Here is an 18,715-nt window from a genome sequence, read left to right on the forward strand (position 1 = left end):
TCGGTATAATTTAATAATTTCATGTTCATTGTGCTTGAAAATGCCATTCAAACTCTTATGAACTGTATTTTTGCAGATATGAGTGTTTGACCAGGTTTTGGATGCTCTGGATTCGTTTGGATGCTCGTCATTTATCTGCCATGATCAATAAAATTGACAGATTAAACTGAAATGAGACAAGTGGAGTTTCTGTCCAAGCCTTTAATAGTAATAATAATGATAAACATTATCATTAATATACAGTTTCTGGATCCTGATCAGCTCATTCTTACATTTTAAATGCAGCTATATATTTTAATGTATCAAAATAAGCAGTAAAAATGGGGGGGGGGGGTATGAAATGGAAAGGTTTTTTCATATTTTCTATTTTTATTTTAATATTGTTTGCCAATTATTTCTTCCTTTAAATCAATCTCATTATTTTTTTATTTAAATTTTATTCATGTACTTATATATAATTATTATTTTATTTTCTAATCTTTTCCATGGACCTTCTAGAATCTAGAACTTCTTTATAGCCCCCTGAATAAAAATAAAAATATATTATAATATATATAATATTTAAAATGAATTAATAATCATATTCATTATTATTATTATTTACATTTACATTATAATGTCAAAACAAATATGTAATTATTATGATTAGTAGTATAAATATTATTATTTTAAGTTAACCCTGAGAATTGGAGAATACTTACTGTATACAGTACGTGTTAATACACATCACCAGTCAAAGTATTGATTAATAAAGACGCAGTAAATACCGTAAAATTGTGAAATATTTTTACAATTTTAAACCGTTGTTTTCTGTGTGAATCTCTGTAAGTGTAATCTATGAGTGTAATATATTTAGGCGGGGTTTAGCCGTTAGCGGAAGTCAAAAAGCTTTCATATGTCCCGCCCAATAATTAGAAATGGCCCATTTTCCCCCAAAATATTTAATATTATTGCATTGCTTTGCTGTTTTCCGTTATGCGAAGTTCTGTCTGTTGTTAGGATGACAATGAGGCTTACAAATATATTTTTTAAAACCGGTTTGTCTGAGTGATTGAATCTGAACATGACTGAGATGACCAATCAAATCACAGTGGGCGTGGCTTACTCAAGAAAAGCGCAATTCCCAGCGAGTGAGGTAAGATAAAAGTAGTAAAACATTTCATATTTGACAAATATTTTAAGATATAAATGTTAAATGTATGACAGTAATATACAGTGATGTTTTTTTTTTCAAATGTCCGTTTGGAAATTAAAATATGGTATCGTTCACAAAATTAATGCAATTTCTAACTAAATGAGACGAGGCTAGAAACATTTTGAGGTTTCGACTTATTAAAATACAAATAAAAGTGTTTATATTTAAAATATTTTAGCAGATATTTTAAAATTATTACTTTAAAACTAGAATTTCCTTCACTGTTACTTCAACAACAACAAAAAGACACAGTTGTGGTCCGCATATTCAAAACATGTATTTAAAATATTCCAGATTTCAGTGCAGTAGCTTTGTTTATTAAAAACAATTAGATCACAAAAACATATTTGAAATGTATTTTCAGAAAAATCAATAGTTGGCCCCATTAACAATTGAATACAAAACTTTCAATTATCACAATGCATGTTTTCAGTTGAAAAACCTAAACAGATGACTGCACATGTTTTCTGTTATGATGGTATATCAGTATAAAGTCATATTTTGAAGGCTAAAGTGAGGCCGTCTCCTACAGATAACATGCTCAGCTGGATCCTGACGTCTCGATGGAGCTTCTTGTTCAGTTTATCAATGCTGATGGAGTCGATGTCTCCTTCTTCTGGGTTCACCACTCGACCACTCCACAAAACCTAGAGGATCCGATTTGATTTGAAAGAAATTATGACTTTCATTCATCGAGGATGCATTAAATCGATCAAAAGTGAGAGTAAAGGCATCTAAGATCACACTACCAAAGATTAATCTTGTGATTTTGAACTTTATATGCTTTGAAGAAGGATGCAGAGTAATAAAATGTATTGTGGTTCCCCCCAGAAAAAAATATTTGGCTGCAATTCAGCATTTTTGAATGATTTGTGATGGTGAATGTGACACTTAAATTCAAGTTTTCAACACAGAAATAAATTAAATTCTAACATAGATTTATATAGAAAACAGCTATTTTAAATACTAATAATATTACACATTTTTACAGTATGTTTGATCAAATAAATGCAGCTTTGGTGAGTGAAGGAAACAACTTTTTAGTGTACGTTATATTTCATGGGACACTAATGCTTAACTCCACTGAATGGAAGAATTTTGAGTGTATCTATCGCGATTCTGAATATGAAAGTTGCAACTGTTTTTTTTTATATATTCTGTGATAAAAACAGGCTTTTGACTGTCTAAATATGTCATTGCATGCAAAAATCAATTTTTTTAGACTTTAATTCGACAGTAAAAGGCTGTAGTGCACATGCATTATGATGCTATAGTGTTGAAACAAGGAACAGCTCTCAGAAATGCATCTCCGAGTCATTGTAGAAACGTGAGTGTGAACGGACACGATCACTCACGTTATCGATAGCGATTATTCCTCCTTTCCGGACCAGCTGCAGGGATTTCTCATAGTAGTTGTCGTAGTTGACTTTGTCAGCGTCAATGAAGACGAAATCAAACGTCTCTGCTTCTCCAGCGGCCAGAAGCTCGTCTGATAACACACACATTATAAGAAAATAAGTTTTGATATATTTATGGTAGGAAATGGTACCTAATATCCTAATGATTTTTGGCATAAAAGAAATTTCCATAATTTTGACAAAATACCATGTATTTTTGGCTATTGCTACAAATAAACCCCAGAGACTCGAGACTGCTTTTGTGCTCCAGGGTCACATATCAAGGTCACATTAATGTCACTTTATAAAAAAAATTATGCACATCGAATTTATTTTCATTAAAAAAATTATAATAATAATAATAAATTAAAAAATATGTAAAATAAGGCCATAAAAGCCAATTTCATTACTTGAAATAAAATGAATGTTGAGTGAAGTATATCTATCTATCTATCTATATTATTTCAGCTAGTTGCCAAACCAATATTTCTCCTTTTTATTTATTGTAACTTGATGAACTAAAATAACTGAAATAAAAAAAATTAATAAAAAATATATAAAGATATTTAAAGTAAAAAGGGAGAAACACAAACAAATTCTTAAATTTTATATAAACTATTTAACAAAAATGTTAATAAAATATAATAAATATAATAGTATCTCAGTGATATTACATAGATTTTTCTTTATCCGTCAGACATGACTCACAACCTGATGTGAATGTTCTCTAAAGGTTAATTTGGATATAAATAAGTTCACCGTGCTTAAACAAATCCAGATCTTACCCAGAGTTTGCAGAGCTGGCTTCAGACGCACGTCGATTTTGTCCTCGACACCGGCCTAAGAAGATTTCAGAACATTAGACGAAGATTATTAAATACATCATTATAATCTTTAAATAACGTCAAATCCAGGAAATAATCGAGCCTGATTGCTTAAAGCTGATCGCACAGAAACTGAATGAATTTTGAGATCCAAGCACTTCATAATATAGTGGTTTATACATATAACAAACCCAAAGCAGGGAGAATATTTAAATCAGTAAGCTCTCAGTCAGCAAACATATGAATATTAAATTCATTTAACTGGGGTTAAACATGGTTATTAATTTACTAATGTTAATAGTCTCAGGTTTAAATATTAACCTACATAAAGACAGTGCTGTTAACTCTCTGATAAGGACAGATTTAGTGATTGTGTAAATGTTATTAAAGTAAGTTTATTCAAGTGTGCTATTAGTATACTTATTTTAAACTAAAAATATTTAAATTTACTTTTTATGTACTTCTCAGAAATATACTTTAATTTAAATTTAATAATTAATTAAAATTTTAATTTAATTTAATTTAATTTAATTTTATTTTATTTTATTTTATTTTATTTTATTTTATTTTATTTTATTTTAAGTATACTTGACATATACTTCCAAAACGTCAAAATATATTTGAGCTATACTTGTGCTCCTAGAATCTGTGTTTTCATTGTTATACTGTAGAGGGCGCTAGTACACATCTTCTGCACAGTATTCCCAAAAAAACACAAGTGTAGAAGAAAAAATAAACACCAGATACTAACACACATAATCTAACACAATCATCTGACACGAAAAAGCATCAAAGCTGTAACTTTAAAGCGTTTTAATGTTGCAAATGGCTTTCTATAGCGAGTTTATGAACAGTAACATAGACCACCCTTACGAAAAAGAAGTTTATTCAAGTGTGTTTAAGTAAAATAAACTTGAAGTATACTACTTTTTGGTAAGGAGACTGATGAAAACATTCGACAAGTGGAAAAAGACGTTAGCAAAACTGCTTCTTGCACACTAAGAGCAGAAATGAGCACGAATAGAGATGAAATAGAGCTGATCTGTATCTCACCAGTCTCCAGAAAGGTCTACCGATGTTGATGTATTCTTCACTGACGTCACACGCGATCAGTTTCCCGTCTTCAGGCAGCGTGAGAGCGATACTCAACGCATTATACCCCGTATAAACACCTAAACGCACAGATTGCTCAGACGTGCACGCTTGAGTATATGATCTTGATTTGTGCAGTGTATTATGAAGTGCATACCGATTTCAATAGCTTTCTTGACCTTGATTAAACTGGCTAGATTTGCCATGAACTGCGACTGCTCACAGGCCACCATGATCATGTTCATCTCGTGCTCCATGGTTTTCTAGAGAAATAATTAAGCACATTACGGTAAGCAAGCACAATCACTGTAGAGGTGAGAATAGTCTTGATACCTTTACATATCGTTTGGATTTTATTTGCACATTTTTTTGGGACGTCATTCTGCACAGAAATACTAACCTGGCGTAGTTTTTTGAGGGCTGGATGTTCCCTCAGAGAGTGATCGAGCAGGTACTGCATCACTGGGTCATCTTTCCGTCCCACGTGACTCTTACCCGACGACATTCTGAACACTTTAGATTTGCGCTTGCCTTTACAAAGAGGAAATCAGAGAAAGAAATTCATTTTGGATACACTGCATGATATATATATCAGAGGAAACTCAGTTTATTTTAACGCTCTAGCTGCAGGTGGGATTCGGTGCAGATATTATTATTTATTATTATTATTATTATTAGTTGACTTTTAATAAATGTTTTTTTTTATTGACTTAAAATTAAAAATTAAATAATAATAAAAGAAAACTAAATAATTAATTTAACAAACTTTTTCAATTTCACATGCATTTTTCTTTTTACTACCAATATTATAAATTGTATTTATCTTTTTTCAGTATCATCATAAAACACCTAGATTTTTTTTTTTTTTTGTGCAATACCACATGCAATTTGTTTGAACAATTATCATAAATTATAATATTTATTATTTGCAGTTTCAACCTAAAACTGTGAGGTTTCCGTGTTATTTCCACCACAATGTGTCAGTTGCTTTCGCTTTTGATTGCACATAATAATCATAAACATTATGCATGAGATGTTTTTGGACTTTCCAAAACAATTTTTTTTTTTTTGTAAGGCTATTTATAAAATGGTACAATGCACTTGATTTTTGTTATACCTCTTTATTTTCTGAATGCTACTTGGGTGGAAACTCTTTTCAAAATAGTTAATGTTTTAATGAACAGTTTCCCATCAAGCTTATTTCGATTAAAAAAGACAGTGAAAAAAAAAAAAGTTACCACGTGATCTTTATTTTTCACTGGAATCAGTTGAAATGTAAACAGTTTATTCAACGCTCTTCATTTTTATATATTAATTAATTGGGTGCGGGTTCTTTAATTGCAGCGTGTTGTATCAAAGTACACAAACTTCCGGAAAGAGAAGCGGGTCACTTCCCCTATATTTCTGGGGGTTCACTCACCCACATAATATCCCGCTATAAAAATCACCCCCAGCGTCGCTGAGCCTATAAGCGCTTCTTTGGAGAAGTTATGAAATGACATTATTATTATAATCACTCCCGCTCTTCGTCTGAAGCTCTTTACATCTGACCTAACGCGAGCGCGAGCTACACGTGAACGCGCTTACCGTAAACCGCACTGTATGCGCGTATCACACAATAGTTAGTTGTGTGTGACTAATGTGCTTTATTATTATTACTGTTATTATTATTAAATTAGGTGACATTTACGAGGTATGATACTTCCATGTTGAAATGTTATTTTGGCAGCAGTCTGATTCATTATTAATATAATATTTCAGGCGATGTATTTGACTATGACCTGCAGTTCTTAGAGATTATGACTAGAATAAAGTTGTTTTATACTGAAATATGCGTGTTTGTGTGTGTGTGTGTGTTTCAGCCAAAACTCCCTAAGACAACACAATATTATTTTAAATATTCACATATATTTCGGTGTTTTAATAAATTAGTTCTGGTTTGTGTTTGCGCTTAATCTCGGAGAACTACGTCACGCGCGACTTCCAGATCACATGACACTGGCACTATTTGTTTTTTGTTTTTACATATTATTTAAAGCGTGTAAAACTACAAGGCAATACTCATGCGCCTTTGAAAGAGCATAAAACATGTTAAATTGGATTTGCGTTATAAAAAAATTATTCAAGCGTGTATTAACAGCCTAAAATAACCCGAGTTCTTTATTCGACACATGCACGACTGCACAGCACACCGCGCGATTATCATCAGATATTCTAAGCGAGAATCTGCATCTTGTATTAAACTCCAGTAAAGATGTAAAGCTGTAACTCACTGTGAGTAAGTGTTTCTTCTCTGATGCTTCTGCTGCTGTTCTCTTCTGTAAAATGGCTTCAGTTTGTGGGTGGAGATTGTCTGCCTGATGTATATTAAACATGACACAATAATCCGTTTGTTTGAAAGCAATGCTTGGAAAAATTAATAGACAGTTATTCCGTGAAGTGCACCAAACAATTTAGACATTTATGCATTTTTACAATTTTACAAATTATTTAACTATCTATTTTTTATTTATTTAAATGGTTTAAATTAAACATTTAATTTAATCTACTAATATTTTAAATAGAACAATATATTATATAATTAATAATAATTTATTAGTTTTATTTATTTTTAAGCTTTTTTTTTCTTTTGTACATTTTAAAATTATTTAATTTTACCTACTATTATTTATATCAATATATTTTATTATTATTATTATTATCTTTATAAATGTTTACATTTGAGAAATTATTTAACATTAATAAATAAAAAAATATATTATTAACATTTTTTAATATTAAAATGAACAAGTGAAAAATATAAACAATGTTATTTTTTATGTAAAACCTTTTCAAATATTTGTACATTTTTAAATTTGACAAATTATTTAACATCATCTACTAAATACAATTTTTATTATTCACATTTTAAACATTAAAATGTAAACAATGTTATACATCTACTATATTTTTAACATTTCCATTGTTTCTTTTTTTATGTACAAGTTTTTCAAATATTGAATATTAATGTGTTTGTATTGCCAGTAATAGAAATAGTATTGAAATCTATATCTAGAATGCATGTCTAGATCTCTCCTATTAATAAAGGACAGTGTTTTTAATGCCACTGACTCAACTTGTGGATGTTTCTAAAGCTTTAATGCATTCTGTTAGTCATAGACAGCCTTGAATCTGTGTGATTTATTTTGGCAAAGCTGTTTGGTTAGTGACTGTTTCAAATATTTGTTTAATGCAGATGAGGAGTGGGTTATATAACTGTCTCACGCTTTCATAACAACACATTTCAGGGTAGCACTGTATTTGCTGTCAGCTTTGGGAATATTAAATCAGAACATTATATTATGACTGATATTAATAGAGTAGTTTATAAAGAAAGATTGCAGGATTGAAGGTGTTTTTCAGTACCGTCATCACTGTAGTTGCCAGCAGGTGGCGCTGTTGTACTGTAATGCATGAGTCTGAAGCAGATTGTGCAGGTCATGATGACTTGCAGAAGTTTGATTTACAGAAATACATCACCAGAGGCAGAAATATAGCACAACATCCATAATCCAGTTTTATTTTCATCATAAATTAATGTGCACTCGAACTTGATTTCGTAGAACATTTTTTTTTTCAAAAGTGTGCTTTTTGTAACTCTAGACTCAAGAAATGTTAAGTTGTTTCAAGCTAATATATTTGCCAAAAAGCAGCCTGTAAATGCTGTAAATCTCCTGTTGACTATGAAAGACTTTTCTGTTTTAAACTGATAGTGATTTGTGAAATTACATTGCAATACTATTTTTTTAAAAAAAGAAATTAGTATTTTTTTCTCCGAAGAATCCTGAGAAATGAAATGTAGGTTTATCTTATTGACAGGAGTAATGATGCAGAAAATTCTGATTTGTTTACAAAAATAAATTACATTTTACAATATATTCAAATAAATAACAGCTATTTTAAGTAGTAATAATATTTAACAATATTAGGCTACTGTTTAACTGTATATTTTAATTAAATTAATGCAGCTTTGCAGATCAGAAGAGACTTCTTTCATAAAATAAAAAAAATACCTGACCCCAAACATCTGTAGCAAGAAAAAAAAAAAAAAACTTCCTTTTTTTAATTAAATTGTATTCACTTCCATGATTTTTAAGTCACATTTCTGTGAATCACATAAATTAAAAAATTAAAAAAATCTCAAAAGTAAACAAAAATATCAATTTGACAGCCACAGCTCTCAAATGATAAAATTATGTGTTATTCTAAATGCCAATGTTTCATTGTATTATAACATTTTGAATATACAAAGTCATTTTAATGCAATAAAATTCTAAAATATTATTTTTTATCAAATGCAGCTTAAATGAGCAAAAGAGACTTCTCTGGTGGATTTTTATATATATATATCCAAATCACACACAGCACACTTGTTCTTTCCTCTTTAAATGATGATCCTGTCAATCAATCCTGGTGACAGCTGCTCAGGAGTCGAGCAGAGATCACAAAGCATGCTGGGAAGATCGATCAGGTCTCAGGTTCCAGGTTTTTATGGACTTTTCCTCTGGATCGACTTCAGAGCCGTGTGTCAGAGTGACTCATGGGCTGAGAGCGGGTCCAGAGCCGAGAGCCCAGCTGGCATCCATCAGACCAATGAAAGCAGTAATTGAGCAGCATTTGAAGGCTGGTATTTGTAATTAAGTCGCTGATTTCTGCTCGTATAAAGACGGCATTGAGCTGTTTCTGCGGAGCTGTGCATGTGTGTAACTCGAAGCGTTCCTCTGATCTCAGATCAGCTCTACTGTCAGTGTTTCCATGCTCTCCTGCTGAGATAACCATGCTGCTGATTCCCAGTCATCACACTGATATCACACTGATATCACACTGATATCACACACTCTCATGCATGAACAGTTTTCACCAGGGAAAATAACTGATTGCATGGTGCTCCAAATAAAACAAGCATTACATTGCATCTGTAAGTAAGGCTACTTTTATTATTTACTGCTGAAATGTTATAATTAAAAAGACGTAATTTTATAGTCAAATATTTTATGAATCACCTTTATTATTTGTATTGATTTGGCATCAAATTTGAAAGTCAAATTTGTATATAAAGGACTAATTTATTAGTATTTTAATATGCTTTGGAGGGTTTTTTAGTTTTAGGTTTATTGCAGTTTTATTGTAGTATATCATTTATATACTATAATAGATTTTATTCATATTTTAAATTAGCTTTTGTTTTAATGAATTTTTTTTATTTTTTTAAATTAAATTAAATTTTTAAATATTAAATGTTCCTATTTTTACATTTTTTGCAATTTTATATGCTTAGTATTTATTCATATTTTTAATTAGCTTTCATTTTCATTTTTGCTTAAGCTTTAGTCATTTTTTATATGTGCTTTTTTTATTAAGAAATTAATCTTAATCTTATTATTCTAAAATTTTTAACTAATTATTTGTATTTTATTTTTTCCATCTATTGTTTTGTATTATTTCAGTTGGCACAAAATATTTGTAGTTTTTCAATATAGTTTTTGTATTTTATTAATTTTTTTATATAAAATTTTTTATTTTGTCATTTTTTTTAAAATTTCAGCTAATTGCCAAGTAAATAATTATAAGATTCAGTTTTTGAATTCAAGATTAAATCTAATATTAATATATATAGCTTATTTATATTTTTAATACACAATGGAAAAAAAATCACTCAGAAATTGCTAGTTAATTTCACAAATATTTATAAAATTCACAAGTAACACATTTAATTAAACTTTTTTTTTTTAGTAGAAAAACTGAAATAGTATTTTCTTGTAAAACACACTTAGATGTCTTTTCTACAGTGTTATAGTTAATAATAACACTTGTTTATTGCAGACTTTAGTGTTGTGTTGAATAGACAGTGGTTTGGCCTCTTTCAGATGAAAGCCTTCGCATCGTGAAACCTATTTTTATGCCGGTGATGAGCACTTTTGTTGATGTCTGTAGTTTGTCCCATTGTATAACTGAATTACAAATACAGCTATGAACCGTCAAATTCACATGAGGTCAGAAAGCATCCAGTCGTGTCTTTTTAAGAGCTCCTGCGTGTGAGGTTTCAGTCTGAAGCGTGACTTTAATGGTTTTTCCTCTGCACCCGTGACGTCTTCAGATCTCTTGTGCTCATAAATGAGTGATACTCGAATAATATTTGTGCTTTGGCATGTCGGCTATTCAGAGCAGAGGTCAGATGTGGCAGCGCTCTGCTATATTTGTTTTTATGATGCCATATTTCGTGTTTATGTGTTGCAGAAGATTCATGCGGCTGTCATTGCAGAAGAGCCTCGTCTGCTGTAGTTTTCACATGTTTGCTGTGGCTCTGATGATGTCTCTGTGTTCATCGTAAAGTGAGAGAATAGGGACAGAAGCATCCAGTAACAATGAAGACAACTGTCTTTAGCATAAGATCATAAACACATTTACTAAGAGCCCTAGAGAGAAAAACACTCACTGTTTGCATGTGCACATAAACCTGGATTTGCATGCAATGCATTTAAAATATTGTGAAGATATTTAATAGGTAAAACGTATGAATTAAGCTTTGCCTTTATAATTCACTGTGAAATATTTTATATTTAACAATGCATGTTTTTATAGTAAATGCATGTTTTTTAAAATTAGAAATATGAATCACCTTTATAATTTATGTTGATGCATCAAAGAAGTTACCGTTTCAGAATTAAATAATAAATACTTTTATCCACTGATCAAAAGATTTTAAATATTTTTTTTCTTTTATTGAACTTTTCTATTCATTAAATAATCCTGGAAATAAAAATCTGATTTTCCAGTAAAATGATTTAAACATCTTTAATACAACATCGTTTAAAGATAATAAGAAGTTAATAAATTAATATTTAGTGAGGTTGTGAAAAACAAATTTAAAAGGAAAACAGAGTTTTGATGTATCTTGCACTATTTTGCTTCTCAAGTAAATAAATCTGGTTTGATGTATATTTTGGTATTTGAGCAGATTTTTGTGCAAAGTTAGTGAGTACAGTTTAAATAAATTATTTTTATTAACTGTTAAAATAAAATGCATCAGTTTCCACAAAAATATTGAGCGGCACAAATGTTTTCAACATTGATGATAATCAGAAATGTTTCTAATAATCATCATATTATTCTGATTTCTGAAGATCATGTGACACTGACGACTGATGCTGGAAATACAGCTGTGCATCACAGAAATAAATTATAATTTAACTGATATTCACATAGAAACCTGCTATTTGCAATCATAATAATATATCATTATTTTTACTATATTTCTGATCAAATAAATGCAGCCTCGGTGAGCATAAGATGCTTAAATGTAACAAGGAGTGATGCTGATTTGAGTCTGAGATGGAGTGATGAAATTGTGAAAGTGTTTAGCCCGAGAGGAATGTCTCGAAGGTTTCTGCAAACACACACATGCAAGCGTTTAGAGCGACAGCGCATCAATCTGAGTGAAATATTGCTGTGGTGTCTTTGGAGGGACTGTCGAAAACAGCCCTGGGAAAGGCTTTGAAACACCTCAGCGGGGAGAACTTGGACGGGAGTTTTCGACCCGAAGCACGAACATCCCAGCATTAAAATACTCTCGAAATTACGGTGTGTGTGTGTGTGTGTGTGTGTGTGTGTGTGGAGACTTCATCTATCTTACTCACTGCACATGTGTTCACTGTAAGTGTTTCCATGTGTGCACGTGTTCAAGTGTGTGTGTGTTTGTGTATCTGTATCCAAATCTGTGGCTAGTTTCCAGTCTCTGCAGACTGGGAGAAAGCATCCCGTCATTAATCACCTGAGCTTAATGCTTTAACACAGCTTTCCACATCTCATCACGAGGAGTCACACATCACTATTCCTACAGCATTAAACAGACATGGATTACACTTCAAATTAGTACCCTCAAATTTGGGATTTTATTTAAACCTGACAAACCCGGTCGGGAATGGGATAGCAATGCAGTGTGTTTTGTGGGACACAGAAGCGCAGCTGTAATGGTTCTGTAAACAGGGCTTCAGAGTGAGCGATCGTCTGTGTATCATCTGCGTTATTCGTGTTTTGACGACAAGATTATTAATGCTAGCCAGGATTTCACTCTTTTAATATGTGCCAGAGTGTCTGTTTGTGTATGCTTGGTGATTTACACCAAACACAGATCATCCTAATGGTATCTTTGTCTTGTTTTCCGGTAAACGTCTTTAAAACTAGATTGAATTAAAGGAGCAGTTCAGCCAAAAATGATAATGCATGCTCACCTTCAGTCCATCCGAGATCAAGTTTGTTTCTTCATCAGGTTTGGAAAAAAATGCATCAGTGTCTCATCAATGGATGCTGTGCAGTGAATGGGTGCCGTCAGAATGAGAGCTGATAAAAACATCACAATAATCCACAAGTGTCTTCTCCAGATGTTCACTGATGGACTGGAGTGCTGTGGATTATTGTCATGTTTTTATCAGACTCTCATTCTGACGGCACCCATTCACTACAGAGCATCCGTTGATGAGACACTGATGCAGTGCTACATTTCTACAAACCTGATGAAGAAACAAACTCATCTACATCTCAGATGACCTAAAGGTGAGGACATTTTTGACAAATTAGATTTATTTTTATTTTTTTGGTTGACCTGTTCATATTTGCATTGATATCATAAATCAAGTTTTTTTTTTTTTTAATGGAGGTTTTGGAATAATAGTAACAAACCTAAAAGAAGATATTATTATCTTCCGAGTCTTGTCTAATTGCAGTTAAATAAATGCGTCTTTAACAGGTTTTTAGATGTTTTCCTGGAAAACAAGACACAAATGTAGTGATTTGGAGGTTTGGGCAGAATACAGAAAGACTGATTGTTCGGAGGCTGAGGCATGAGAGTGTTTGTTGTTGTAATATATGAGCGTGTGGTCAGCCGGCGGTCAGGTCTTCAGGAGGATCAGCCGGAGACTGAAAGCGAGCGAGTCGTGCGTTGGACCGCCAGCTCAGGGTTTGGTTTCTAACTAAAACATGGAACTGCGACTCAGAGCCGGTCAAGATGAATATTTAAAGAACTGTTTTAAGTTTGCACACCACAGTAAACACGGAGATGCAGAAGTTTGAGCCAGAAAATTGCAAAAATGCACAAAAACAAAAAATGTGGTGTGGCCAAAAAATCACCATATCTGCAACTCATTTGCTCCATTTAGCCTTTTTTTTTGCAAAGAAAGGACACTTTTTTTTTTTTTGCTTATACATGTCTGTCTTATTCTAGACAAGGCAGTCTACTTTGGTTCAAGAGCAGAGACAAAACCACAACTGCATCTTCTCTTTTATGCTGATGTTACAGGTCCTAAAATAAACCTCTTTAACTGAATTTATGTGACTCCTTGCTTCCAGAATATCTTTCCATTTTAATTTTAAGACCGAATGTGAAAAGATTTTATAATAGTGTAATCAAAACAATCAACATTCAATCAAATATTAATTTATGAAACCTATAACAGTCACTTTAATGCTTTTGATGTAGGTTTCTACTTAAAATACTGTAAATTTAAATTAAATATATATATATATATATATATATATATATATATATATATATATATATATATATATATATGCACTCATTACATAAACTACATAATAGTAGAATATTATGCTTCCTACTTCCTTATGTTTTTCTTATTTTTTATAATTCCGATGATTTTGATATTTGCATCAGTTTTTTTTTTTATATATATTATTGACATGAGACACTCACCCGTGGTTGTCCATGAATTATTGATTATAAAGACTTTCTAATACTGTATGATCCACCAAATAAATTTGACATTTCTTCTGATATTCACAGACAAATTGAAGTTAGAGCGACAGTTTGATGCTCTTCTGGAGAAATAAAATGATGGATGTTTTACCAACAAAACCAACATTGATGTTTATCACACTAGTAGTAGTTTATAAACTGTGAAATGGATTAATATGCTGTTTTATGTGTTTAATTGAATGTGCATAAGCTCAGTGTTTATATAAATATTTATTTGTAACTATTATTAATTATTACTAATAGGTTTGCTTCATTGCATTTTGGAGAAGCTCTGATGATGCATCCCTTCTTAGCATGTTCCTGTTTTTAATCCATTTCTATTTATTTTAACAAGGCCATAAAATCACATTATATACATTTTCACCTTTTTATATAAAATGTCTTCCTACTATATTATTTTAGATCTTAGAACTGTTTTTCTTCAGGACCTGATGTATTTAATGTGTGTGAAAAGTAATGCAAAAAAGCCCGGCTCATAAACTCCAAATGCTGTGGACAATAAAATGTGAGTATTTTAACGCATAAATTAAATACATTTTGAAATACCTGAAATGTAGAATAACTTTAAAAGAATGCAAAATTATGTTTGTGACAGATGCATATATATATTTATACATATGTGTGTGTGTGTATATCATTTATTATTATTATTATTATTGAAGGTTATATTTATTGCAAGTTTAACATAATGTGTTGCAGATTACAAATTGAGCCAAATGCAACATAAAATAAAACTAGTTTTTAGTGTTCAGTCAATGCATTCCAAACTCAAATAGACAATGAACTAATGCACCAAAACAATCAGACAGAATCGAGTTATTCTTTAATTAATGTCGTTTTTCCCTGAGTTGCACAGTAAAAACATTTCTCCCCAAAAAACTCTAAAATAGAATTCAAGTAAATGTAAAAACAAACATGCAAATTTTGTCTATGATTTTGGCATTACACAGTGTGGCTTGTTTCTTATGAGAGAATTACGTCTGTTAAAGTTTCAATTAAGCCATGTGACTCTTGTTTTGATTAATTCGCTTTAAAGCTAACTTTAATAAATAGTGATCCAATCAGATAGTCCTGAGCCGAACAAAAACATTTTTAAAAAAAATGAAAAATAAATCAGTTTCTCACTGATATCCGAGTCCAGACACAGTGGTCAGTCTCTGTCCATAAAGAGCGTATGGAGAGTAAAACGTGCCGGCGGCGGCGGGAACCGGAACCGGTGCACCACCCGATGTTAACGGGCTTTTAGAGTAGGGATGATACCGTGAGCCGAGCGCGAGATGAGGGGTCCTGAGCGCCAGCGGGGCTCCTGGCACATGACAAGCCATGGCTAAAGAGTTCGGATATCCCATCACCAGCTTCTCAGCAAACGCAGTGTGAGTCCGCAAATGGCTCAGAAGCTCCTCCGAGGACGAGAAGCGCTTGTCGCACGGACCGTTCGCGGAAACCCAGTTGCAAATATGCGTCTGGGAATCATTAGAAAGGAAGTAGCCGTACGGATATAACGGGTGTCCTGGGAATGAAGGTGCAGAGGGGGATAACGGGTGCAGGGAGTGGCTGGGGTACATAAGAGGGTATCCGGATTTTAAGGCCACGGCCGTGCTGTCGTGAGAGCCGCTAGGTGATAGATGGCTAGCGCAGTGGTAGCTCAAACAGAACGGGTCTCTACACACACCGCTGGACATGATGGATGGAGGAGACGCTCCGGCGAGGGGACTGGACCCCGCCTTGCTGCTGAGGGCATTGATGAGCTGACCGCTGCCCGGTTTGCTCGGATCCAGAGCCACGCCGTGGGATAGGAAGGGTTGAGGGTAAGCGGGATACGTGAGGGCTCCGGGGTACGGTGTGAATACGGCGTGACCCGGTCTGTAAGGCGACACCGGCGCGACGAGTCCGGATCCCAGAGCGGATGACACTGACGACGCCGGGATGCTGTCGGACACCGATGGTTTGGAAGAATCCTGTTTGCTCATCTCGCTCTCGGATCTCGTTCCGGACGCATCCGGCGTTTTAGCCGCGTCGCGTTCCTTCCTCCCCGATCCGGGTTGAGGAGAGACGGAGCTGCAGGAGCTCGGGCTCCGGGGCGTCACCGGCCGACAGGAGGCACTCGGAACACGGAATCCCGATTTATCCGTGTCTTTCCTCTCGGACGATTTGCCGTATGGCTTGAAACTGGATTTGTCCTCGCCGCAGATATCGCTGATCTTCAGCGGACTGGATTTGCAATCTTTGTCCGAGGCGACCGAGGAGAGTTTGGAGGAGGACGGCGGATCCGATTTCCCGATTTGGGAGCATGTTTGTGCAAGGAGGGCGAGGGGACTCTTCTTGGCATCCAACTGTGAAAATAAAGAGTTTTAAGTATATAAATATTCAAGATAATAAGTATAAAAAAATATATAAAATCTTTTAGAATTACAATATGTGTCCCTGGAGCACAAACGCAGTCTGAAGTCTCTGGGGTTTATTTGTAGCAATAGAATTATCGATTTTTCTTTTATGCCAAAAATCATTGGGATATTAAGTAAAGATCATGTTCCATGAAGATATTTCGTAAATTCCTACCGTAAATATATTAAAACTTAAATTTTGATTAGCAATATGCATTGCTAAAAACTTCATTTGAACAACTTTAAAGATGATTTTCTTCATATTTTTAGTTTTTTGCACCCTCAGATTCCAGGTTTTCTAATAGTTGTGTCTCAGACAAATAATAAAATCCAAACCATGCATCAATGGAAAGCTTATTTATTCAGCTTCCGGATGATGCATAAATTGACCCTTCTGACTGGTTTCGTGGTTCAGGCTCACATAAAATATTCAAAATCATGTTTTACAGATTACATGTGCATTTAATGCAGAAAAAGGCATAATTCATGTTTTGCCACTGAGTGTGACTCTGGAGTCTTAAATCTAAAACACTGCAGAGACATTAAATCAAGTGTCAGGAGGGGTTTATTACATCCCTCTGTACAGACAACACAATGTGTTTCCATGAGGCAACATCCATTGTTTTCCTTCGCTTTATAACTAATATAATTGCACTACTGGAAACAGGCCAGCTTTAAGGAGAACAATTAACATTATATTATATTAATTCCTCATTGGAAATTATATAAATTATAAACTTTATCGTAATTGTTCACGCAAAAAACACTAACATTTGTTTTGTTTTTATTTTACAGAGAGCAAAAAGAGCTTGAGCGATTATCGTCACTATACTGAATTATAATTAGCTTAAAATTATTTTTTTTTTTACTTATTTTGGGGTTGTAAGAGTTGGAAATGTATAAATAGCCCTATATAAATTCATAAAACAAAAATGGAATTAATTAGGATAAATGAAAAGCCTACTATTCACGTTTTTTGTTAAAATGTAGCTAAATGTTAAACGTTTCCCAAAAAAGCTACTTTTGTAATCGTAACGTTATTTCACGTTAAAAAATACAAAGCCTAGATAAATACAAATAATAATAGCACGTGATAAAAAAAATATAGCGTTTTAACATATTACGTAAGATGTACTACATTTGTAATTGGATCGTCATTTTACGTTAAAACTACATGCATAAATAAAAATAATAATTAATAATAAAAAATATATATATAGCCTATCGTTTAAACATATTGCATTAAAGGGTTAAAAATAACCTTTAGGAAATATTAGTGTATTTTCCATATGACACGGATGCGTGTTCATGACAATAAAGAACGCAGTGAAGAAATATAAACAATGGACCGTCCTCGGAAAGTGTTAACGGTAACGTTACCTCTATCGGGCTGACGGGAGCGGACGGTAACGGTTGCAGATAGTCCGGGTGCAGGATGTGTCCGGTGCGCGCGCTCAACATCTTCAACGCTTTAACGGGCAAACGATCCGTGTGTGCAGGAACGGTTCCCTGTGTCGCTTCTGGAGATCAAGCACACTAAACACAGCAGACTCTGGAAACAGTGTGATCATGTCCCACTTCTGTCCGTGTGTTCATCTGTGCACGGACCAAAAGTAGCTCCCAAACAAAGAATATGAGGAAAAACAGAGTAATCCTTAAAGGTTGGTGCTGGGAGAGTCGTAGAGGGAGAGTCTAGAGCGCATCTTCTCTTCCGCGTCGCGCGCTCACATTGAGCTCAACTCCGCGCACCAGAGATTAAAGCTTCCGCCGCCGGCCAATCACAGCGCGGCGTGGCATGATTGACAGCTCCGGGGGAGGGGCTTCGCCGTTGTGAGCGTTTGTTTTGACCGTAACAAATCACATATTCTTATGAAATAATTTCTCTTTAAAATGAACAACACTAGAAAAAGTGAACAGCATCGGGTTTATTGTTATTAATATATAGGCTACACTGAAAAAAATAACTTGTTGGAATTACTAAAAACACATTTTAAGTCAATTTTTACTGCTTT

General features: G+C 33.4%; 2 protein-coding genes and 1 long non-coding RNA gene across 6 annotated transcripts in view; 1 reads left to right on the forward strand and 2 right to left on the reverse strand.

Moving 5' to 3' along the window:
* Positions 1–1,452: 1,452 nt before the first annotated feature.
* Positions 1,453–6,929, reverse strand: comtd1 (catechol-O-methyltransferase domain containing 1). 2 transcript variants are annotated; one of them, XM_026276066.1, is made up of 7 exons: positions 6,782–6,929; positions 4,909–5,039; positions 4,666–4,771; positions 4,470–4,588; positions 3,378–3,432; positions 2,551–2,684; positions 1,453–1,842 (listed from the first exon to the last, which is right to left on the reverse strand). In XM_026276066.1, the coding sequence occupies exons 2-7, from the start codon at positions 5,011–5,013 to the stop codon at positions 1,690–1,692; spliced, it is 672 nt and encodes a 223-aa protein (XP_026131851.1). In that variant the 5' UTR covers positions 5,014–5,039; positions 6,782–6,929; the 3' UTR covers positions 1,453–1,689. The 2 variants fall into 2 exon arrangements, with proteins under 2 accessions (XP_026131851.1, XP_026131850.1); XM_026276065.1 differs by lacking the exon at positions 6,782–6,929 and adding an exon at positions 5,929–6,074.
* LOC113111415 (uncharacterized) overlaps positions 6,152–18,715 on the forward strand; it is a 32,701-nt gene continuing 20,137 nt past the window's right edge. For all 3 annotated transcript variants that reach the window (XR_003293316.1, XR_003293317.1, XR_003293318.1), the window contains exon 1: positions 6,152–6,782. This is a non-coding gene — a long non-coding RNA (uncharacterized LOC113111415). The remainder of the gene's footprint in view (positions 6,783–18,715) is intronic.
* Positions 15,126–18,455, reverse strand: LOC113111390 (zinc finger protein 503). Its single transcript, XM_026276050.1, has 2 exons — positions 18,084–18,455; positions 15,126–16,652 (listed from the first exon to the last, which is right to left on the reverse strand). The coding sequence occupies exons 1-2, from the start codon at positions 18,162–18,164 to the stop codon at positions 15,441–15,443; spliced, it is 1,293 nt and encodes a 430-aa protein (XP_026131835.1). The 5' UTR covers positions 18,165–18,455; the 3' UTR covers positions 15,126–15,440.

The sequence above is a fragment of the Carassius auratus genome, chromosome 12, assembly GCF_003368295.1.
Source record: "Carassius auratus strain Wakin chromosome 12, ASM336829v1, whole genome shotgun sequence".
Taxonomy (NCBI): Eukaryota; Metazoa; Chordata; class Actinopteri; order Cypriniformes; family Cyprinidae; genus Carassius; species Carassius auratus.